Source organism: Anas platyrhynchos, chromosome 9 (assembly GCF_047663525.1).
Source record: "Anas platyrhynchos isolate ZD024472 breed Pekin duck chromosome 9, IASCAAS_PekinDuck_T2T, whole genome shotgun sequence".
NCBI lineage: Eukaryota > Metazoa > Chordata > Aves > Anseriformes > Anatidae > Anas > Anas platyrhynchos.
Window position 1 is genome coordinate 19165345 of NC_092595.1, and position 25653 is coordinate 19190997.

At 40.6% G+C, this 25653-nt stretch overlaps 1 protein-coding gene across 1 annotated transcript in view; it reads left to right on the forward strand.

Moving 5' to 3' along the window:
• The first annotated feature begins 9657 nt into the window (after nt 1–9657).
• The window catches only part of CLSTN2 (calsyntenin 2), a 348562-nt gene continuing 332566 nt past the window's right edge, over nt 9658–25653 (forward strand). The window contains exon 1 of the mRNA XM_038183935.2: nt 9658–9910. Coding sequence (XP_038039863.2) covers nt 9703–9910 — 208 coding nt within the window. The 5' untranslated portion in view covers nt 9658–9702. The remainder of the gene's footprint in view (nt 9911–25653) is intronic.

Consider the following 25653-nt stretch of genomic DNA (forward strand, 5'->3'; position numbering starts at 1 on the left):
CTGCTGTGACAGGAGGGAGCTGGTGGCCTTCTCGAACAGGAGCTGTGAGGCTTGCTTTCTCTTTCAGAGTGGAATTGCATTCAGAGCATGGTTATCAGGAGCATTATTGGCATCTCAAACCTCCAACCACAGTAGGCAAAAATAACAATGTACTTATTAAAAAACATTTTAGGAAAATCAATCATTGCTATTGATTAACAGGCAATTTTAACCTAGTCAAGGCACAGAATGCTCTTTATTGATTCATGGACACCTGAAATAATTTCATACTGCTTAGTGTTTTTGGTAATTTAATCACATCTTTTGCTTAATCTATGAATCTGTAACTATCAAAGTCTAAGAGCTTTTGAAGAATAATAATGTTTGTATGACAATACCTTTTCATATTATCAAAATTAAGTTGTGGCCCTTTCCTAACTGTTAAGTTCCTAAAACATAGAAGCTGCTTTGTCATTGCCAGTGATAGATGATATACAAATGCGAATTGTGTTAGGCTACAGCTAAGTAATACTTGTCTACTGATTATTGGTAATAAGAAATTTCACTGGGAAATTTGCAGTTTCTGTGGCAAGACTCTAATGAGATAGTAAGAAAATGCAGCTCTTTGAGAAGAAGCTCTGTTTCTTTTCCTTTTTATTTTGTTAGTCTATTTATTGTAGTATTTGAGGCACTTAATGGGCTAATACATTCATTTTGAATTCATTGCCTAGCACAAGCTTTGCCTGCAACCTGCAGTCCTCAGAATAGGAAATTCTCAATTACTCGGAAGGCTAACACGCTCCCTGAAACTGTAGCAAAACATTATTTTCCAAACCAGAGCATTTCCACTAATGATATTCTATAGAAAAAATAAATACACTTAATCCAAAATCCTGTGTTGTGTAGCCAGAAAGTGAGTGGATGAAAAGGGAATAATAAGTCCTTTAACCTTGTTTATGCAGCAGCTAATAAACATTTTCTAGAAGTGAAGAGAGTGATAGAGAATGGGACTGGTCGGATGCATTGTGCTTCAATGAACTGTTTCTCCAGGTTACTGGCATCTGTTGGTAGTGACCACTTAACCTGACATTAGTGTTGGTCAGGCAGGCAGGTTTTGCTCAGAAAATGCACCTAGTGGAATCCTTTCTGCCTCCTTTCAGATGTTTGCCCTGAACTGCTTCATGTGTAGGAAAAGGTTTCTTGCTCAAGTTCTATGCTAAAACTTATCATTTTGGGAAATTGAGAATGATTACAATATATGTACGGAAATTCCAACCCTTTATGGAGAAACAACACATATGAAGAATATGGCTTTAGCTACCATTTCGGTTATCAAGCAACACTGTGAACATTTCAGATTGGAAGGTCTTTTTTTTTTTTTTTTCTCTCTGGCAAAAATGATTGCTTATTTGTCCTTGGATGTCTTACAGTTTCCTGTGAGTAAGAAAAATATTGTTTTACCTAAATCTATGCTGAAGGGATATTGCTGCATTTGGAATTGTTCTAGGATTTGAACTCTTCAGTGGTTTTACTTCCTTTAGTTCAGCAAGCCAGATGGATATGGTTATATTTTTAAGAATTCATCTCACCTCCTGGAATGATAAATCTGCTATCTCTGTCCTGTATATGTGATTCCTCTCTGAAGTCACTCTGGGCCTCTCAAAATCATTTTTCATAAAGACTCGACTGCAATTCATTTGTTTGGTTTCAGATGATTTTTTGTTAAAGTTGAAGCTCTCAGATTCATGTGGATAGTTATGTGGATGTATTTCAGCACTGAATCTCTCTGATGTAATTTTTTCCATTATTTATCATCTTTGGAAATCATTGTATTTCAGCAACAACTTGTTTCCAATCCATTTTTTCTTCAGCTTTGTGATATGGTCACTGTTTAGAACCACAGAAATCCCATAGTTTCCCTCCTACATACAAGAGTGCATTTAGTGCACAGGAAACCAATACGTTTAGAACAGTAAAAGCCATGAATGATGCAACTGTGCAACGTGATGTATTGCTGGAAAAGAGTATCCAACTACTTCGATTTCCTGTGATGCAGATATGTTGTCTGGATCTTTTTCTTCATATTATTCCTAGGATCTGGAGGGTGAAAAAAATACAAAACTAAAGTAACAAACAAACAAAAACTTAACAGCATAAGTTCTCTGATTCACTGCACCTAGGTTCTTCTGATTTTCCAGCGTGCCTCAAGCTCCGTATGTCTGGATGGCAATCTTCATCTAGGTTCCTACTGAAAGGATTACCTTCTGTAAATATCAGGTTTTGCTAAGTGATCAGTCTACATGCAAGAGCCTTCTGCAGCTCAAATCAAACAATAAAATCTAAAGTGGTTACCATCAAGAAGTTAGAAGAATGTAAACAAAATATACAATGTATAAGATTATCTGATTATAATAATCAAGAGAAAGCAGACATGGAGGAAAAGGTGGGAAATTAAAAAATATTATCAATCAAAAAATAAAGAACATAATAGAAAGTATCTGGTTCAAATTTACCTTGAGGAGGAAAGTTTATAGTGACTGGAAAATCTTTATCCAAATCATTTTTCATGTTCAGTCTAGTATAAACCAGCAACTGAATAATTGGAAAGGCAGCAGCTACAAGGATATTAGTAGCCCTATAGTGATTCCAAGCTTTGACTGTATTTGTGTGTTAGAATATTAGCCTCCTGAAGAGGTGTTTTGTTTTAATTAATTTTTTTTTTTTTCTACATTTATTTTTTTCTACATTTTGAAGGTTGTGAATTGGTAATGGGAATCTGTGATGGCTCTGATGAATAAATAGAGGGTATTTAAGCATTAGTTTACAATGACATGTGTTTGTTACAAACTCACAAGTTGTATGCCAATTTACCTTAATTTAGAACCTAAGACTTTGTTTTAGAACTTCAGGAAGAAAATGTACAGAAATTAGAGAATGGTAGGAGCATATTGACTCATATGGAGAATACTGAGGGTGAAGAAGAAAAGCTAGTTGTTCATTTAAAACTTCGTGGGAGAAGGTATGAGAATTGAAAAACTTATAAAGAAGACAAAGGGCGTGAAAAGCAGATTTTGTGCAAGTTTTGTTAATGCAGTCTTATGGGGGCTAGAGTGGCCCTATAGGCCACTCAGGATAGATAGAAATGGTGTCATTTTTCTCTTCAGTACTTGTAAAAATTTGCCAAATTGCATTTTTAGTTAGGCTTCAAAGGTTATGTTAGATATTTAATGTTCTTCCCCCTCCACGCATTAAAATTGCTATATTCATATCCCTACAGGGATTCACATCTTGCTTAAAGTCTGTACAAAGCTGACAGAAAAGCATCATGAATTAACATGGGCTATAACCCTCACAAAGGGCTACCAATTTCCATCTCTACCATGCTGCTTACAGAATGCATGTCCTGTAAAATAGAACTTAGCAGAAAATTTGTTGGTTTGAAGGAGAAAATATGAGGAAAAAGAAATAAATGCTTTGAAGAGTTAGAGAATTTGCCTACGGTGTCTTCAGGTGATGGCATTTGCTTCCAAAACTGAAACTGCTGCAGTTTGGATGGCGTGCTAACGTCTTTACTTCCTCTGTATATTTGAGGTTATCTAAAGTGCTGCCATTTAAGTTCAGCAAGCATGAAGTCCGTGCCATGCAGAGCTCACGCAGTGTCCCTCCCAGAAGACCACATTTTTGCATCTCCGACTATGGAAGAAATTGGTCACAAAGAAAGACCCTAGTTCAGCTGGTTGTAAAGCAGCACCAATTTCATGATCTAATAATCCGAAGAGAGCATTACACACTCATGCCAGGCACCCTACATTAACTTTTCATTCTCCGTTTGATGCAAGCCATGGTACAGGTGCTGATCTGTCACCTTTCTGACGGGGTAAGGCTGCACATCTCATATGTTGAGTTAGGCCCCATGGCCCAGCATGGCACCTCTGGTCATACAGTCTCTTACTAACAGCCAAATAAAACTGGTTTATTGCTTCTGGGGCTCAAATGTGGGAGAATAGGAGAGCTGAGAAGGATTGTTACCTATTCAATAGCTTCAACGACACTGAGAACACTCTCACAAAGAGACCGGGGGGCAGAGGGGAAGAAGGGGGCAATGGCAGAACATGGCATCTTACCTGAACAAACAACAAAGCATTTAAATGTAAATATGAGATTGCCAACACTTCCTGACAGCTGTCACAATTGCATTTTGCTCAGTAACCTGGCTGTTAATGAGCTGAGTTAACAAGTCATCATTACTGGTGCTTCCCTACCTACCGGTTCCTGCCCTTTATGAGAGACCCTGTCCCGCTGGTCTGAGTGTCCCACTGGTGACTGAGCCTGACCATGTCTGGCCTTGGATCTGCAAAATTATCTGGGCTAGGAAGAAAATCTTTCACAATAGTGATGTTTTTGTTTGTTTGCTTTAAAACTAGGATTCCTTTGTAGATCAAGAGTTAAACAAATAAACAGACATTACTCACAGTGTTCCTGGTTTAAGTTTGTTGACATTAAGTCTTGGATGTAAGCAAAATATTTATTCATCATTCCTAATGTTAATTTTTACCTTGTATTGTATTTTTCCCAATTTAGACCTGATGTCAAATTTAAAACCCTGTGCTACACTCATTAAAAATTAGTAAGAGATACACACTCATTTGCTTGTACTCTGCTGACAATCTCATTATTGCTATGGGGAAAAAAAAGAAAAAAAAAAAGATCTCTGCTTCCAAACTCTAATTTAATCACGTAAAATAATATATTAAATGAAAGATCCAAAACAGATAGCACCAAAGAAGGATAATAGTACTCTGCATTTCATCTCACCACTGAAAATGAAAAGGCAAACACCTAGCAGGTGTTATCTCATTGGTAAATGTTAAAACAGAGTGAGAATCCTACTTTCATTAAAAGGAAAACAATAAACACACTGATAAAGAGTTGAGCAATTGGCTGTGGATTCTATCAGTAGACGACCTGAATATGTTGCTTTCTTTATCTTTCTGGAGATTCAGCACACTGCTGTGCATAAAATCATTGTGTCCGTGATGAGTGAAGAGTGCAATCTCCAACTCAAATTTTATGGGGAATTTAGGTAGGTGGTATCTAATCAGTCAGGAAGAAATTCAGACAGAAGATCCCTATCTTGCAAAAAGTACTGCAGGACTGTTGGAGAGAATGTGCTGTCACGACTTGTTATATAATTCATGCTAAAGAAAGCGCAGCCAGGAGCACGACCGTAACAGGCCGCTAGCTTGGAACTGAGTCATATCTCCTCCCGAATCGCCCTCTTCATTTTCTGCCAGACACAAGTCTTTTATACACATGTCCATCAAAGGGCTACTTCTATGTGATGGAGTGTGATTTAATTTGCATATAACATGATTTTATTTAGTGATCTCATGTTATAAAAAACAAGCAAGGCTCATAATACATTAAAAAAAATACTGCTTTCTGAAATAACAAGTAAAATCGTGAGCCTTTCATGGAGCCCAAAGTAAGGCCAATGTCTATTAAAATTTAAGACCATAACAAAAGCAGGGAGTTTAAAAGCAGGGGCTTTCACTGTTAAAACCTCAGATATCAGAGATGAGGAACTACTTGCATATTTTCTAAGTGTTAGAAGATGTAGGCTTCTGTTCCAGCCTGCATTCGTAAATGGGAATGACAATGTTATACATTGGTAATGAGGGGCAATGCAGACGGGTGGTGGAAATCAGCGCTGGAGCTGCCTGGCCTTGCCTGGGCTTTTAGTGCTGGTTTAGTAGATGTGGTTCTCTCTCCACCCTCCATGTAGTTCTTCCTTTTGCAAAAGAGCCTTTTTTATTTTTTTAAATAAACATCCCAAGGATTACGGAGCACATTTATTATTCAGATGGTTCATTTATTAAGGATAAATAATTTAAATATATTTTCTTCTGTTTAGTTAACACATTAGCAGTTGCAGCATATGTGGAAAGCAATGTTTGTATTTAAACTCATTTCTCGGGCTGTTTGTTCTATTCTACTTGATAGCCACCTTACTTATTTATGAAAAGCTACTGACCTGAGTATGTCTGTAGAGAAATGCCTGCAAACTTCCAGAGAAGCAGCAGAACCCATGGCAGCAATAGCATAACGCTGCAGCTTTTCGTTCAGTTCCACTGACATTTGAGGAGAGTTTGAACCCATGGAGCAAAAGCACAATCAGGAAGACCCTAGGCCTAGTTTGAACTTGCTGTAAAGAAAAAATTACATCAGTGTCATTGCTGCAGAGTTTGGTGCATGCAGAAAGCGTTACTTTATATGAGTAGCAGAAACAAATCCTACTTCCATTCTGTCACAAAAGTGGATGCTTATTATTTCTCTATGCTGCAATTGCAAAACCAGACTTTTAAGTATTGTATTAAAATGCATACTCCATAATGCTATATTTTAAAATCTATTTTCTCCTTTAAAACAGTGTGTATGCTGCCCTTCCCATCTCTCCTCTCCCTGTGTTTTCCCAACAGGAAAACATATTGCCATTTTTGTTAGTAATAAATAAGCTTTTCATAAGTGTAATCAAATCTAGATTCCTGTGGGTTGTTTATTTATTTACTTTTAACTATAGATTAGGTTTAACACTGTTTAAATCATGGCTTTAGGCACCCAGTGAGATTGTGTGCTTCCCCATTCTGATGTTATGCAAACACAGAGCAATGTCCTAAAATGAAGCAACAAAAAACAGTCAAACCTAAGACCCTGCTCCTATAAGGAACACTACAGCGGGGCTTGCAATAGGATCTGAGCTGTGTATATTTATGCACTGAAATCACAGGCCAGAATGGCAAGGTGACTTTTATAATGTTGAAAAAGAATCTTCTTTCAAGATTTTTTATTTCTGATGCTTTCATTTTTTTTTTTTTTTAATTAACAGCCTTACAATGAAATTAACAGCCTTACCCATAACAATACAGCAATACCACTTTGTACCTGAATGTTACTTAAATATTTCTCCTAAGCTGTCACTTCCTCATTACTTAGAATAACCGATATTCACCATGATGCTACTGACTTTTATTTAGAAAATGCGATCATCATGATGGTGAAAGACTCCTGCTAGATGTCCTGGTAATGAGATAGGATTGACCCTGACCTTGGAGCTACTCTGGTTCCTTCAGCAAACTGTCTCTTGGGGTGAAATCCTTTCCTCCAGCAGTATCTTGAATCCACACGGGAGAAATTATGATAAAAATAATCTTTACACCTCCAGACTGAAATGGATCTTTCTGATTGACTGCCTCTGATGCCAGGTCTGTGTCAATAATTCTCAGTGAATGCATGACTACGACCTTTTCCCCTTTGTTTTATAATTTCTATTTTACAAGACCAATAAAGCATGTCAGAACAAAGTGAGTTTTTGCACTTATAGGTGCAGGCTCTTGATTTTCAGAGGTGGTGTGAATGTGAACAGATGCATCTCAGGTCAGAGGTAACCCTTCAGTAGTGTCCTGTTTAGGATTAAATGACACATTTTCCTACACACAAATATAGATAGTGTCACAAATTCATATAAGCAAGAATTGAAAGGCACACTCCTTCAAGTGCACAATGATTAGACAGAAAGAGCAGAATGAACAGAGGATTTCCTACTTGACCTTTTGCTTTTTAAAGCCCTGGTAAAGGCAGTAGGAGTTAATGGACAGACCTGGTTGCAGAGCAGCATAAAGTGCAAGCCTTAATGGCAATGGTTTACTTCAAGCTTTTGCATAGTGCTATACCATCATCATTTCTAATTATTTCTATCCATCTGCCTCCATCACTGGTATATGACACCACAAGATGACCGTGCAGCTCCCAGGCTGTCACTGCAATAAGGCAGTGCAAGGTAAAGAGAACAACGTCAGTTGGGTACCAGATCTGAAATAGTTTTTGACTCTGATGCCAATATGATGATATCTATGGGTGAAACCTCCTCATCTTTTGTCTTCAGCTCCCTGCCTGAGGAATGGGGCAGCACTTGTCCCTTCTCATTACAGTTATCTGTTCCGCTTATTTGGACTCTAAGTTGCCTGACAAAAGAGATGTCATCTTGTACAGCATCTACTTTGCAAAGCTGCTGTCCAGGTATCACCACCAAATCAATTATAATAAAGACTAATAGACCAATATTTAAAGAGGATTACTAACCAATTTAACTTCCTCTAAGTCTTGCTGTTTCTTTGTTTCTGTGTTTAGACTTACATTGATGTGTTAATCCATAGGTCATATGTCTAACTTTTCAGCAAGTGGGATGTTGTATTACAGACTTCTGGTGCTGCTTGCAACATATATATTTATTGAGTTAACAAACCAAAATCCTAAAGATTTTAAAGTTCCATCTATGGCTTTGCAATTTTTGTCAGTCTGCTATAAATGCGGACAATTGTGGCCGGGCCCACATGGATTTACCCTCTGATTTCCACTCTTGTTGGTAGCTAAACCTGCCAGCACTGCATTTAACAATTCCCTCCAGGTGTGTGAGCTCAGCACCACTGGGCTCAGGCAGGAAGCGAGCTGCAGCGTGCAGGGCAGGTCTCCCAGGCCTGGCAGCAGCGCACTGCCACAAGCCCACTGGGAAGCAGGATCCGGCCTTGCGCCACGACCCGAAGGCACTACTGAGCTGTTTGCAGGAGCCCCCAGTTGTTATCTGACACAGGTAATGCAGTGGGGATGGAGGGGCCACCTCTTTACCGATAGGTGTGACTTGTAACAAACACATTCCTCTTGGAAAAAAAAAAAACACTCTGAAAAATACAAGAAACAAGTGGATGCAAGCAAAAATTGTTCCCTGCATAGCTGGCTCATATGCCAAATTATTTCACTGCTGACTTTCCCTCATTTTCCTCTGTGCCTGTTCTGTTCCACCTTACAAGAGACTACAAGAGAGCCGTTTACTAATTAGGGAGCAAGCAAAACGGGCATTAGAAGTTTATCGTGACCGGTGTAACTTGGAGAGTCTTTGTCTGGGTGAAGTGGAGCAGAAAACGTGCATTCCCAGTGTGGGAACGGGGCCGGAGAGGGCCTGGGATCCTGCAGCCGTGCCCCAAAGCCCTGCTGCTCACCGTGCGGGTGGGAGCCGGGAACCCAGCTCCAGCTCCGCAGCGTGCCCCGCACGTAGTGCGCGAGCGAGGGGCGATGCGAGGGGTTAACGGCAAAGCCCCCAGCCCCTCTGCTCTTCGCAGTGAGCGCGGTGCCTTCTGTGCAAGCGCTGCCCGGGCACGGCTCGGCTGGCCCCGTGCAGGAGGGCTCCCAGCACCGGCTCCCAGCGCCCGCTCGGTGCCGCTCCGCTCCCCGGCCAACCCCTCCTTGGGGCAGCCCCGCAGGGCGGCGCTGCCTCCCCAGTCCTAAACCCGAGCCCGGGGCCCTGCGCTTCCACCTCCTCCCCCCCGGCTGCCCCCGCTGCGGCTCCGTGCCCAGGTGCTGCCCCTTCCCTTCCCTTCCCTTCCCTTCCCTTCCCTTCCCTTCCCTTCCCTTCCCTTCCCTTCCCTTCCCTTCCCTTCCCTTCCCTTCCCTTCCCTTCCCTTCCCTTCCCTTCCCTTCCCTTCCCTTCCCTTCCCTTCCCTTCCCATCCTCGGGGCCGGGCGGGCGGCGGCGCTGCCCCCTGGGCGGCCGAGCCCGGAGCCCCCCCTCGCCCCCCGCTCATGAATATTCACCGCTCCCCTCCCCGTGACGTCGCCGCGGTCCCGGGGCGGGGGCCGGAGCCGCCCCGGTACCGGCCGTGAGTGAGGGCGGATGAGGGAGCGGCGGCGGCAGCCCCGGCCCCAGCCCCAGCCCCAGCCGCAGCCGGGAGCCGCCGCGCAGGGCGGGCAGGACGCGGGCAGGGCCGGCGCCGCGGCGGGGATGCGGCGGCGCTGCTGGGGACCGGCGGCGCTGCTGCCGCTGCCGCCGCTGCTGCTGCTGCTGCTGCTGCCGGGGCTGTGCAGCCCGCTCGCCGCCAAAGGCAGGTAGCGGGGAGGGGGTGTGTGTGTGGGGGGGGGGGGCAGCTCCTCGCCTGCAACTTTCCCTGGGGGGCACGGCACGGGACGGGACGGGACGGAACAGGGGAGCGGGGGTGCCGCTGGAGCCGAGCATCCCCGAGCATCCAGCCCAAGCCGTGCCTGGGGAAGCGCTGCCCCCGGCAGCCCGCAGCCCCCTCGGTGTCCTCCTGTGGCCCCGCGGCTCCGGGCCGAGCCCCGAGGCGGAGTTGGAGAGCTGCGCTCCTGCTGCCCAGCCCCGGCACCCCGTCCCCTCCTGCTGCCGTCCGCGAGTTGTCGGCTCCTTCTCCTCCTCGCGTGTATCGGGAAAACTTCGTACCCGGTGCCGTCGTGTGGCTTTTTTTTTTTTTTTCTTGCTTTTTTTTTTTTCCTTCCCCTTTTGCCTTGTTTGCCCTCTTACAACCACCGCGCGCATCCCAGCTCGGAGAGCCGCCTGCCCCTGCCCCTGCCCCTGCCCCTGCCCCTGCCCCTGCCCCTGCCCCGCTGCCGAGCACGGAGCTGCTGGGGGGCAGCGCCCCGGCCCTCACCGCCCCCACGGACCGTGCCCGCAGCTCGGGGCGGCGTCTGCCGAAGTTGCAGGTAGTCCGGCAGGCACATCCGAGTTGGGTTGGTTGCTGTTAGTGGTTTGTTTGTTTGTTTATTGGCTTGGGTTTTACCTTGTGTTTGACCACTGGAGGGCTGCAAAGAGCAATTCCGATAGCAATTCCGAAATCGGTCTTCAGAAACCGACGTTTGAAGGGTATTGGTATTTAAGCGTTTTAAGTTTTCCCTTATTATTTTACATCCGTTTCCCCTTTCATTTCTTGTTTTTGTTTGTAGTCAAGTATCCTCAGCCTGTACTGCGGGGTTAATAGGCGAACTGACACACCTTAGCGCTGTGTGCAGTCGATGTCTGATCTGTTTGCACCTGTGGACTCCTTCTCCCACCTTGTCAGTACTGTATAGGAAAAAGAGTTCGCATCGATGAGGTGATGCTGCCTTCTGCTTGCTCTGTGTTATTTTGCTGTAGGAGGAAAATGTTAATTCCCTAGGCATTTTGTGGGTATTTCACGAGGCTGAATAACTTGGTGCTGTAACTGCAGCTGACTTGTAGCTTGGAGGCGTTGCGTTCTGGTCGGCGGTGGGGTGCGATGAGCACAGTGGTGCCTCCAGCATCCTGCTTCAGGGGGTGGATGGATGATCCCAGGTAATGACTGCAAGTCTTCTCCCATCTCCCTGTCGCTGCTACTGCTTGATTTTAAAACAAACCCAAACCCAACAGGCGTCCCTGCTGCCCCCCTTAATTCCTCCCCTGCTGTTTTTGAGGCTGGGGAGCAAGATCATGGGGACCTGGAGAAGGGTTCTCACCATTCACCACTCTTGCTCAATGAAAAATAATAATTTATTTCACACACAAAAATAATCTAGACTGTGTATTTAAATATATATATATATATTCCCCATTAGGAGGAAAAAACAAGACTGAAATTTTGTGTGGAAATATAAGAGAGAGTGCCAGAATGGTTAGTAGGCACTCAGTTAGGGATCTTAACCTGTGTATTAAATATTCACGTGCAATTTGTAGCACTGTTAGCTTTCTGGCAGGTTGTTGACCCTGGGATCTGTACCATAAGTTCAATAAAATCACTGTTTTAGGCAGGAAAAAATGATTTCTTTAAAATATTTTCAGACAGCTTTGTTTGGTAATACAGAGACACACTTCCTGGATTATTGGAATTGCATTAATGCTGTCTGGGGATTGTGGACAGACTCTCATATGTAAAACAGAATCTGCTGAAAGGCAGGACTTCGTTATTTTTTACAGCACTTTCAGAATTCATAGGTTGCAGGCAGGGAGAGCTACTACCTGCTGCATTTTCCTTCCTTTCTGTCTCTCTGCAGGTCTGTGCATAAGGCTGATCTCTTAAATGACTTACTGCCTCATCCTAGTGTTTACCTATTACCTAGTACCTTATTAAACTGTTCAGTGAAGTCCTGAAAAGGTTGACATATCCACACTTGTAAGACCCAATTAGTTGGCCTTTCAAGTCTGACTTTATTTGAACTTCATCATTAACATAAACATCATTTTAATCTTGATTTTTAAGTACAGCAGAAAGTATCTCAATGATCAGAGTAACTAAGAATATTTGATACCAATTAAATTAATTACATGGGCAAAACTTGAAGCCTTAGTCATTCAGGACATTTCCAAATCAATGGAATATTCAGTCCCACTTGGCAAATCTATTATGTGAATACAGCTGATATGACTATCAGCAGTAGAAAAACAACTAACCCACGGAGACAGAGACAGCTTACTCTGCTTAAAAGAAAGCTTAAAGCCTTGAGGGGAAGAAATTAAGAGAAAATCTTTGAGAGCATGCTAGACAGATCCTAATGTCTGATTTTTTCTTCTTAATACCATGGGTACTGGCAAATCTTTTTTTTTTCTTTTTTTCTTTTTTTTTTTCCCACAGTAAATAATAATGAAATACTTCATCAGCTCAAAGGAGAGAGATACAAAAAGTAATATCTTCCTTTTCATCGTCATCCAAAACACTGAAGTAATAATGTTTGGCACACTGTTTAGGCCAGAAGATGGGAGATGAAGAAACCTTGCTTTCTGTAGCTCACCAAGAAACCCTGCCACAGATGTATATGATTTCACATTTCCATTTTCAAATCAATAAATGGAGATAGGAATACTTTTTTTTTTTTTTTTTAAGTGTTTTGATTGAAAAAGTACTCATGAAAACTGACTCTTTTGTCTCCTAGGATAAAAGATTCATCTGATTGAAGCCTGGGTGTCAAGATAATGAAATGATTCAGAGGTCTCAAAAGACAAAGATTGGAGTATTTGATAACTGCTTTAGTAGTTAGGTATTTCAGCATAGATGACTGACAACTATATTTAAGTTGTCATTATCAAGACAAAGAGTGTTTGTCAGCCATAATCATATTGTTACCATTTTTAATTGCGTTATTTGGAAGACTAACAAAGCTGAGAACCTAGAAGCTTCAGAGTTTTCAAAGCATATTTCAATTGTAAGCAAAGTATGTGTCACTTCAAAAATCCCTGAGAAAGTATGTCCTTTGTCAGCAAACATTAAATGGCCTCAGAGCAGTGTGGAGTCATGGTTTTGTCACTTGGCTTTTCTTGAAGTGACAGCCCTCAGAGTTCAAAGGCAGTGTCTGTACCTGGACAGCCCCTGTCGTGGCCAAATTGCACGTTTGAAAGCGGCCTCGGTTTTCTTTCTGTGCCTTTTATAGATTTGGAGGAGCTGATTAGAGGTTGTCAGAGGCATTGTCGTCCTGTTTTGATTGTTTACAGTTTAACTGGAGGAATGTATTGATGATGTGGTGTTCCTGGGCATCCATTAGGCAATGAAAAGGCAGAGCGCAAATTACTAGTTCTATGTAGTTATAGTTCTTTTTTTTATTTTTTTTTTTATGAAACATGTTATTCTTAGGGCTCTGAAAATAAAAATTCATGAAGCTGTTATTTAATGTCTAGTAAAAAAGTGTAAAATTTCTCATATGCTTTTTTTAATGTAATTTCCTGTGTCAGATTGATGGGATGTTTGGGGAAAGTAATTTCAAAGGTCTTATTCCAGCTTCAAATACATTTCCTATCCTCCCTTCATATATATACTATTGGCCTTCTTTTGGTCCTAGTGTTGGCTTAGTTGCCTCAAAATGATTTACTTATTTCTTTGGTTTCCAAGAAGGCTGTATTAGAAGGCAGAAAATAGCTTGCCTGGCTCCTATAGAGTGTCTGAGTGGTGTATCTAGCACTTCATTTAGTACAGAGAGCTTCCCTACTGTGAAATAAGTAATGGGAAAATGAAAGACAAAATGCATTGTTTCTATAGCAAGCTAATTGCTAATGTCAAGTGTAGTTCTGTTGTCTGTAACCTTTTTTTAGCAAGAATGGCAAATAATTGAGTCCTAACTTTCATAACGTGATTGATGTTACTTACTGTTGCAATAGTGTAATTTTAAAAGACAAGTGGTAAAACTGAATAGCAGTGAGATTTGGCCTGACTCAAATTTATGGTTTGTTTGTCTGTGGAGAGCAGTGTAAACGAAGTGGAGCTGTTCTCCGAGACTCTACTTCAGCATGCTGCTCATAAAGAGCAGTCTGAAAATAGCAGCTGCTGGGTTCGTTGGGTAGGGGATACATACCAAGTGGTCTTACCTCTGGCTTTTCCAGTGATCATGCTCAAACGGCATCTTCTCAGTCTCTGAAATGTCTTGGCTTGTTTGATTTATCTAAAAAATAAGTAAAATATTCAAACACAACCAGAAGGCACCATCAGTTTTAACAGGATACTTTAGAGGATGGTAACGGAGTTAGAAGATATGCTCCTTATTCAAGATTTAGCCCTAGAAATATTTAGTTTGGGTATCGCTGTTTGAATAGAATCTGAACCAGCGGAGGAGATTTCAACAGAAAACTGCAAGGCTAAGTCTAGAAAAAGTGACCTGACATGCTGAAGGAATTCTGTTTAGCTGAATGAAAAAGAATTGAGGAATGTGCAGACAGGCTTCAGGTATGTAAAAAGCTGCTTTATATAAGAGGAAATCATGTTCTCTGTGCTTGTTGTGTGTAGGACAAAAAGTAAAGAGAACAAGACAGAGTTAGGTTAGACTTCAGGGAAAACTGGTGGGATATTACAGAGCCTTTAACTGGAGAGATTTAAGGACCATTTGGAACAATATTAGCAGTTATAGTTGATCAAACCTCTTTGTTGGGAGGAAAATGGATGCAATGACCTCCACGCTCCACACAAGTTTGACTACCCATAAAACCCTCCAATCAGTTTGGGTACTGGAGATGGAGGCAATGCAGCCACCTAACAAAACATTTCAACACCTGAAGTGCTCCAGGCACCTCGCACTACTCCTCGGTCTCTCTAGAGATCTGCAGGCTGGCAGCCCTCCTTGAGTGGCAGCTGCTGCAGCCAACCCCCTTGGGGATATTTGCACTCTCATTTGAGTATTCTTCTAGATAAGCCTTGCCTGGCTTCAGGGGGCATAGTTTTCAACAACTGTGCAGAGTTGCATCTCCTCTTCTGCCTTTTCTTGAGTAATCCAATGAATCATAACTAACAACACGTGCTTGAATCGATTACAGAGGGTGTTCGTATCTTTGATGCCAAACAAGCAAGCAACTTCATTCAGCTAACCTCCAAACTCTTCAATATGGTAGAAACTGGTTGATGTTTCTGGAGAGGTGGTAGCTGCTAAATATTCAGATGGATTCGCCAAATAATTGTATAGCTTCATGAAAGACAGAAAGATATCTAAGGTGTGTGAAATACAAAAGGCACAACCAGTTGCTGAAGCAGTCTTATGCAGCCTACTGGTGGAGGCCATGGGACTGTTCAGGAGCAGTACTGTGTGTCTTTTCTCTTTCATAGGCACTTGCTGTTGACCATTGTCAAAGACAGGGAGCTAGCTTCACCTCTTCCAGGTTCTCCTATAGCCTTGCTGTTCCTGTGGTCTTTGCCAAAAAGCCTGGTGAACAGGTAGTGATGACTTAGAAAATTACTGTACTTGCTAGGTCTGTTCAACTTCAGCAAATGGGCAAATCCTGTTATAGTTTGAAGAATGTGAGTCAGAGTAGTAAGGGTAGAAAGGGAAGACACTTTGAAAAGAACTAGAGGTGGGAAGAGGAAACTTAATGTCAAACTTGAGAAAGCCGTTTGTTATATCAAAAGGAATATATTCTGACTAATTTGTGGTTTGATCTCCTTACTCTTTTATATAAGAGCTTAAGTATGTTATGATTATTTTTGAAATAGGAAAGTTGTCATGATTCAGAAAGGGTGCTTGTAAAAATATAACAGAAGGAATTTTGCAAGAGACACTTGTGTCCTGATTTGAAGAGTTGCTATATCTGTCACTGTATGTAGAGGCTGGGTTACTTGTCTGTCACTTCACTTTCCACAGCAGCATACACAGCCCTGTACTCCATGTTACTTTTTGCAGAATGGTAAAAACAGGATGTCTGGTGTATGATTTACATAGTACTCAGAAAACACACGTGTACACGAAAGCATGCATATCCTCTGTATTTGTTTTAAGCAGAGCTAATGTTGCACACATGTATGTGCTCTTACACACTCAGCCATTGGGGTATCAGAAATGATATAAACCTGAAAGAAAAGTTGATCATTTGCTTTGCACTCCACGTGTCTTGTGGGCATGCAGTGTAGGATCAGAGCGAGCCAAAACCGGTGAATAGGATGCTTGAATGCAGTTACTTCTTCAGTAACCCCCATTGTTGGAAGTAAGCAACAGTGAGCCTTTGTTTCCATGTTTACATCTTCATGAACTCTGTTCATGTAGTCTGGCTTCTTAGTGACTGTGAAACTGTAGAGAATGAAAACTTCTGTGTTGTTATTAGCTTTATATTAATCATGGTATTGAAGTATGGTAACAACTATACCCAGTTGGACGGAATTCTGCACGTTTGCTGTGGGGCTTCCAGCTGATGACTACAAGATGCCTGTGATGCTTGAGTGTTTTGCTTTCTTCCACGAACTGTGCATTTGCTGGATAGACTAGATTAATGAGGGGAATAGAAACATGTAAAAGATTTAAGTGTAGATTTCTAGAGTGTATTGTAGGGTAGTGCACTCTAAATAACTTTCTATTTTGTTGCCATATGTATTCCAGTAAAAATGAATACAGTGGCTGCTCACAGCTGTTGAGTTATTAAGAGTGAATTGTTACAATTGTTACGATTCAAGTTGTTAAAAGATGGCATCAAAACTACAAGCAACTTGATTAAAAAAACAGCACAAATGCTCTCATCAGAGAAATGTAGATAAATGTATATAAATATATCGGGCAATTTGGCATTTGTAATTCTCATTAAACGGCATCTTAAAAAAAAAAAAAAAAAAAAAAAAAGTTCAATGTTAAAAACATATTGAACCTAAATGGGATTTGTTCCCCCCCATGGGGGGGGGGAAAGTGGGAGATGCATGATTCTTCCAGCTGTCTTTTAAGAACTCATTGGTTTGTGTACCTGTCTTTTAGTTCTATTTGATGAAAAAATATCCCTGCTTTTGGCTTTTTGATGTAGTTAAGGTTTATATAGGATGTTCCAGCATGGCAGCAATGAAATGTACTGTAAAATTATTTTTTTCTGTGTGTGTGTATGGTACTGAATATCCTCAAGATCAATCATTCAGCTTGAGTGCAAGTTGAGCAATGTACCATTTAGGACTATTGGACTATGGAAGAGAATTTTGTCTATTATCTTAAGGCATTTTTTTGGAATCAGATATGAGAAGCATGTGAGGCATTTCCATTCATTTTAATGTGACTTCTCTCAGGATTGATTATAAAGATGGCCCTGTGTGGAATAGCAGTCCTCACAGTTAATACTGTTATTTAGATGTTTGGTCTTCATAGGTGAAATCTTCAGCCTGGTTAAATCAATGCAAGATTTGGAATTCTATCTCGATAGAATCAGTTTCATCCTTTGTGTGTTTTAGGGCAAATGTAAATGGTTCTTTCAAAGCTTTTAATGTTCTTCCACTAATAGCTGCCTTCATCCTAAGGGGGAAATATTTGATTTAATCTTTCACCTTATGGCTTCTTACGGTATACTTTCGTTCATTGAATCAATATAACAATTCTTGTGTGTGTATTTAATTATTTTCAAAGTGCTTTTCATACAACTTAAAACTATTAAGTGAAGTGTTGACCAAGATGGGCTATTCTACAGATCTAAGTATGTTAGTTCTTCACTATATTGACTTTCAAAACGCTTGTAAAAAAGACATCTTTTTTTTTTTTTTGACTGCCTCCCATTCTGTGCCTCTGATTCCGTTCATCCCTAGTTAAATATTGTGATAAGCAATGCTGTAGTGTCACAAGTTCTTAACTGTACTCATTTTGTCAAATAGATTTGTTGCTGTATCTAATCAGACTAATCATTTGAAGTTGGGTATCCCAAATACAGATGGCACTTGTCATTCTTACTAGTTATTAGAAAAGCAGACACTTTGTATACCCTACTGCTACTTTCCTGTATTTACTGTATGATGACTAAAATGAAGTGAATATTAAAACTATGGTGGTGTCTTCTAGCATTCATTCCCCCATCTGATGGATAGCAGACAAGAGTAAGTGAAGTGAGAGAGATTAGATTCTACTTAGAGATTGATCTCTTGATTATTGTTTTTTGACTTTAGTAGATTCTTTACTCATTGAAATGTGAACACAAAAATACTGTGTGTGTGTTTATGTAACTGCTGCCTATATTTTTGGCCATTATCAACTTTAAAGTATTTAATGATTCACGACATTTTTATAGACTTTAACGTGCATGTGTTCCTCCCCCCCCCCCCCCAACCCTCCAAAGCCCTGGCTTCTGAAATAGAGACTAAGAAACTGGTAGCTTTTAATTCTTAAAAGGTAAGCTCTGCTTGTCATATCTGAAGGAGAAATGAAAAGGGAATGTAGATGTATCACAAAAGCTTACAAACCCAAATAAAGTAATTAATGTTTTCTTCACTTTTCTGATTTTTTTTTTTTCTCTTCTTCTTACACCTGGTTTTGTGAAATACAATAAAAATTTGAGTGTAGCTGGAGAACATCACTCTGTCTGGTCTATGCTGTGTTGCAAAATAGCAGTACTTATTTGGGTTGAATCTCTTAGTTATAAGTGGAACTTCCAAAATATGAGTTGGTGGAACAAATTTTAAGTCTGTGAGATCTCACTCATGGTTTTCTGTGTGATGGATATTGGCTTTTTCTACAGTCTGTTCTGGAGTTATTCACGGAAGTTACTAGCAGAGGTAAATATAGCACAATACATTGGTAATAATATTTGAGACAATTCTGAGGTAACTGCTTGGCAATAATATTTGAAGGGCTTTTTCCCCATTTCTTTTTGAAAGCTGCTTTTAAAATTTCTGATCCAGAGTTGAACAGATGGCATTTGCCATTGTTGTCAATCTTAGCAAAAAAATAAAAAAAATATAAAAAAAAAATGATATTTTAAGATCTTGGTTAACAGAACTTTAAATTCATGTTGAGAAATAAAACCAAGAGACATTTTAACTAATGTGATATATGCTGAGCTGCATATAAGTCTGCATTATGACAGCAGCCTACAAATCCAACTAAGGTGGATTCATACACTGTAGAGTAGGTGGCATAAATGGAAAAAGGCACTGGATACTGTGGTTTGCTTCCATCTCTTTCTTCCTCAAAAACAGTATAAACAGTACAGATGCATAAAATGGAGAGACAAAGTACAATTATTATGCTTTGCTGAAGTTAAATGTGCAAGGTGAGACAATTAGTTCTTGTGACTAATTTGAAGGATAATAGTTCAAGGCTTATTTTGGGAAGCTGTTTCTTTTTTTCCTTTTTCCCCCTCTCTCCTCTGCAGTAATTATATAACTGTAGTCTTTGTGGGGTCTGCAGACTACTTTCAAAGACTGACAAAAAAAAGCCTATTTTCAGCAGGCTTATATTACCATTCAGCTGTCCATCTCTAAATTTGTAGAGACTAACAATTCAAAAGTATTGGAGCCACTTCTGAAGATTAACAAAAATAACTGAAGGAATACTTCTGGTGGAAACAGCATGGCCTCAAAAAGTGTCAATTTGTTCATTGATTATTTTACTTTTTAATAGTAGAACGTATTTTGCTCAGTATGAATCTCTTCTTTTAGAACTTGAATTTTCTCTGTGTAAGTCTGAATATAAAATATTTCAAGATGCTACATGTCGGTCTTAGTAAATAAATAGTGATCACTTCAAGTTGCAAATTTAAATTATTCTCTGTTTCTCCCAAATGTTTAAAAATTCTTGAAGGTTTCAATACTCAAAGCCTCCTAAATCCACTGGGTGGTGTTTGTGTTTTCATTAACAGATTGGGCAAGTGCACCTGCAGAATACAGGGATAACATTTCAGGCAGCCTAAGTCAGCAGTGCAGCTTTAAACAAGATAAGGCTGTGTACTTTTAAGGATATGAATGGATATACATTTTTTTTATTATTATTATTTATTATTTTTATGTATTTGTCAGAAGCTTCTGAAAACTTGCTCTGTGTAATTTGTCTTGGTTCTGGACTGAGCATTTGCCAAAACACCTGATCAGATGATCAGACAAGTATGGAGCTTTTAGGTGCATATGTATTCCTTTTCTTATGAAACTTGCTTCAAAAGATATCAAACCCCACTGTATTCTGAGCAGTTGAGCTAAAACAGTGGTGGCATGTTTCATTAGGCAATAGAAACAGAATCTGGGGCTGCCGCTGGTTGCATTTCTGCAGTTTTCAGATTCTGTGCTTAACACCCCATTTCATCCCTTGACTAGCTTTGTTTTCTGATCAGTTAGCCACATACCAGATGCATTAGGACACAGGTGACACACGTGTGATCAACTTGTATAATGTTACAAAGACCTCTTTCTGGCTCTTTTGTTTTTCAAAGGATACTTTCCCTCAAACACAGCTATGCTGCAGTACCAGTGTCTCATTGTGTACCTTTCCTTTCTGCACGGGAGCATCTTTTGGCATGCAAAGTGCCTGCTGGCTAAAGGAGCAAGGAGGAAAATGTGATGTCCACATGTGTGCCTGTGGTCTGTGTTAGCGTCTGCAGAACACGTCACTGGCTTGTGGGGGAGTTAGGACACTTACAGTATGCACACAAGTGTTTAGTGAGGGAAGACTGATGTCATAAGATAAACAATGGACAGTACCAAGGATGAAAGATTAAATTGTGCAGTTTTCTGAGAACCTGAGTTGATTGTGCAACTAAAAGTTGCCTTTATTTGGGAACTACTGTCTTGGAATGATCCTGAAAAAGGCAATTGCATCATGACTTCAGTGGAATATTTACTTATTTTCTAGCACCAAAATTACACTCCAGAAAATGAAAGCTTGCATCTTTAGTTTCCTAGTGCCAAAGGGCATATATTCCTTAGGATGTAGTGTAATTTACTAGGAGACAAATTTTAAAATGCAGTAATAGCAGCTTAAACTTTTTTTTGAATGTGCGGTAAGAGCTAGACCCACACATAGTTGAACTTAACCTACTTTGGAAATATTTGAAACTGAACAATATAAAGGCTTCTGAATAGAGTAAGCCTGTGTATGAGGAACTCTTTCACAGTAGCTATTCCAAATACATCTTTGTTGACCTGTTATCATTTTGAAATACCTTCTATGAAGAGATTTCTGTTGGAGAGGATTCTTGAAATTTTGAGTTCATCCTTGCAAAATGTTTCTTGGATATCTTTTTACAGATTTGTCTGTCCTGGTTCTTTTAGGCTGACTCCACGTTAGAGACCTAACTAGTATTCCATGTATTTAATTCCGCTGATACAAATTATAATCATCGTGGAATACATTTTTGACCTTTTAACTTCTCTGCTGCAATGAGTGTAATGACCATGTTGAACAAGAGAGGAAAGTGTAGGCCAAATATTGTACAGGAGAGCCAAATCATCTGGGACCTGGAGAAAGCTGGCTATAATCCATGTAAAAGGAGCTGTTTGCTGTTTTTTTTGTGTGTATAATGTACAGTCATCTATCTTGGCTATTGTTGCATGTGCAGGAGGAGAAATTTGATGACCGGATGGGGGGGAAGGGAAATGCATGCTAGGAATATTTAGTGGAACAACTTCAGTGGGCTGCTAATTGTGAATTGTTTTGTATTGTTGCTGTATGGCACTACCACCTGTGCAAGAAGTCCCTTATGTAGGGAGCAAGGTGACAGGAGCATGTAGGGCATTGTTTTCTACTTAGGAATGCTCTGAGGGTGGCTTCAGTCCTTCAGGTGGAAGGCACTACGTGTGCTTGCCATGGTGCACGTCTCAGAACAGCAGCTGGACCAACCTTGAGAGGATAATGAGTTCCCTTATAGTCCTCATAAACATCGGTCGGTCAAATTCCCCAAGAGCTGCTGGGTCAGGTGTTTACACCAGTATTTTCTCGTAAAAGGTGTTTGATGGAGAGTGGGCATGGTCACTGAGCTGCAGAAAGGGAGCAGAGTTGTCTGCCTTTGTGTCTGAACAGGTTCTGTGAAGAACGTGACCCTGGAAACTTGCTGCTCTGTTTATCTCAAGAGACTTTTGGATTGGGAGAGTTTCAATGCAATACGTATTTTGGATCAAGGCAGGGGGTGGTGGTGGAAATAGTGTTTGCTTTCCTCTTGGAAGTGGAAAGTATTATTCTCATGGTACTTAGGTGTTACATTAGCTCCCCCTGAAATCAGTGGATCTTTCTACTAACTAGAGGATCAGCCCCTATGTACAGAGATCTGTTAATGTGCAAGTTTGCATATATCCATTCAGAATGCTAATACATGTAGAAGGAGAAATTGTGTTGTTAGCCACACTTCATAGCCTTTACAGAAAACAATGTTCCACATGCTGTGTGGCCTGAAATAGGAATATAGTAGGTGGTATGTCTAAAAACCCAGCAAACCATGTGGGATTATGATCCTTTGCATTTGCAGAAGTGGTGGAGAGGATTTACCAGTAATATTTGCCGTATGTCTAGGTGTGTGTATGACGTGAAACCTCTGTAGTAGAAGTAAAATATCTGACTGCTTCTGGAGGTGAACGTCTTCAATTAACGCTGTGGACTTCAGCTGAACAGGAGAGAAATAAAGAATGCTTTTAATGGGGTTAGTTTATAATAAGGTCTCATCAGCTCCTGACTGCGGTGTCTTAGGGTCAATTTAATGTTGCTTATGGATTGCTATGTACATTATGTTAAGCATGTAATTGCTTATGTTACACTTCCACATATCAGTGAAAATAGCATGGAAATGTAAAATTTGGCGTTGCGCTTCTGCCTCTATTGAAATCGTGCCCTGTGTGCCTGTGCGAGTTACGAGCTGGCAGCCCGAGCAGCTGTTATTCTCTCCTTATAGAACAAGTGTGAAACAGCTAAGGACTCGTGGCCCATCTTGTCTATTCCAGTGTTTGTAGCAGGAATTAGATTGAGGTTTCCCTGTTTTGGTGTTCAGCTTGTGCTTCAGAGCGTGCCAGTCATATGGGGGAAGCATTCCTGCGTCTCATCAGATACCTCTGTGCGACTGGCAGAATTTTCACTTGTTACTTGGTTCCTTCTCCTTTAGAGGAGGTGCGAACAGATACTTTGTCAAGTTTTCGTTAAGGGTGTTAACTTTTGAATGAGATAATACTGCTGAATAAGTGCTTTATTTACATAACAAACCACTAGAATGCAGTATTGATTGCTATTCATGAGTACCAACATTCACTGAAAAGCAGGAAAGCTAATTAAAAAACATAATGGGCTTTATTCACCTTTCTCTAGTTAATGTTTCTCTTTGCAGTCAGATTATGAAGGTGCATTTTGTCTTCACTTTTCAAGAAGAACCTGCCTTGTGCACAGCCAAGGGAGCTTCAGGGCTTCTTTCTGTGACCTGTTCCCACAGACAGTTAGGGTAGGTGCCTGAAGTCTCCTGGGGCTGACTTATACCCTCCTTGTAAAGCAGGTCAGTGTGATGCGAGAGCTTTTGTGTATTTCATGCCTTCTTAAGATTAAAGAGAAATCTGAATTTTAAAACCTTAGGGAAAAAAAAAAATTGACTTTTAATTATTATCTTCACTGTAAATCTGCATATAAACCATGCATTTGACGACCTGGTCAGCTGAAACACCAGTGTGTTATGTCTTGTTGCTAGTAATGTGTTAGAAAGCCTTGTTGTTTCATCAGTTCCAGCCACCCTTTGGTTTAGCAAATGCATTGTAATTGCAAGGAAAATAGGCCATAGTGATATTGCTCTTTGGGACGAAGGTTGTTGGAGGGTGGAAGTGTACCAGAAAGCATTGCTTTATGTCTGTCCTAGTCTCAAATGTTTCCCATGTTTCTGCAAAAGACCACTGTGTGAGACAGCCTACCTAGACTTTGTGCTGTTACCTTGTTCTTAAGATGCCTGTAGCCTAACCAGGCTATCAGTTGAATTGCCAACTCCTTTCAGGCAGCAATAGAATCCCTTTTTATTGAGGGGAAAAAAAAAAAAGGCAATAAAGTATTTTGCACAAGAGTTGTCACTTCTAACTCATCCCAGTGGACTTTTGTATCCCGGAAAAAGTAAATTGTGTTGTGAAACAGTGGGCAAAGGCATTAAGACTGGGATTTATGCAAAAGCTTTTTATTATTGTGTTATTAAGACTAGAAGGGCAGTTCATGGTTTGATCCACATGGTGAGAACAAGATGCTTGCTGTTTGTTTGATGGACAACATTGGTTTCTCAGCATGGTATCCACTTCTGAAGAGATGATGGATTTAAAAAAGGATCACCGATGCATCTGAACATAGCTGATAAGAGGACAAAACTCACTCTGTGTGCTTTGTGCATTTTTGTTGTAACTCAAAACCTCTCATACAAAATATTGTGCCAGCAACTGAGGGAAGTTACCAAGTCCAAGGCTTAGGTTTGTTTCAGGTGTATATATTGCTGATGAGAATTTAAATGCATTTGCTAAGTCTTTTATAAAAATTCTACTCTAAAAAGGATTTTCATCATGTTAGCTCTTTTTGAAATACATTTGGAAGAGTGACTCATGAAAATGTTTGCCATTTTAAGTTGTCTACTTGAAATAAGATGCAATGTGCTTTGAGAGTGCAAATAAATTTACTGCAAAAACATTGTGTATTATTAGTACATATCCTGTATTTATGTATGTACATACCTTGCATATCCTGAATATAAGAAATCCCTGTATATGGAGTTCAACAGTGTTGTTCCATTTTGAAGTAGATCTGGCAGATTCACGGAGCACTGGCCCAATTTAGCTTTTGAAAAATGTTTTTGTAAAAGACAGTGATGGCTTTGATAGCTTGTTAATACTTCATTTGAAATTCTTACAGGCAAGGCATGTAAATATTTTGAAGTGCAGACAATCCAGATATGTCTAATGTATCAATGACTTGGTGAAAAGACCTTCCTTCTTAATTTGTTATACAGTATTTGTGATTTGTTCTATAATCAAAGGGCTCTTGGGATCAATATGCATCAGACTCTAATCCCTTTAATTATGGCTTCAAACACATTTGCAACTTTTTTTCCTCATTGAAATCAGTGGGGTGTCTTGTGAATGAAGTTGAAAGTAAAGGGATCAAAACTGGGCCTTCAGTTCTTAAAGATCTTCTGCGGGGTGAGACTGGGCTCCATGGTGGTAAGCTCTGGATTTTTTGGGGGGTGGTATAAACCTGTCTTACTTCACAAGCTGGCTTCGAATCACAAGTTGCCTCAAAATGGGGTGCCAGAAAGGAAGAAGGCTCTAGCTGTAGGGGAAAGACATCACTCAGGAAAGATCACGGGGTCCCTGCTCGTCGTGCTTCCTACTTGGTCCTGCTGCTTCTGTGTGGTTCCATGGGCAGGATTTTGCTTTGCTGCATGCTCTTAGTGAGAGACGTGATGCAGTTTGTTTTAAATTCTGTGCTTTTTAAGAGATGAGTGATGTTCTCTGAATATCGGCCTGTCACCTGCTCTATGCTGCCAGGCTGTTTCTGGATGTTTACACTTTTTGCAGCCAGTGGAGTGAGGAATGAGAGGTGTGCAGGGAAAGCAAGCAACGCCTGCTTTCTTGTATAGAGCCACAACGTGCGCTTCACCTGACTCCTTCAGTTCTTGTGAGTAGGCAAAATGGTCCCTGAATTCTATCGTAAACCAACTGGGTGCTCGTGGTATAATGAATATGTTCATTCTCAA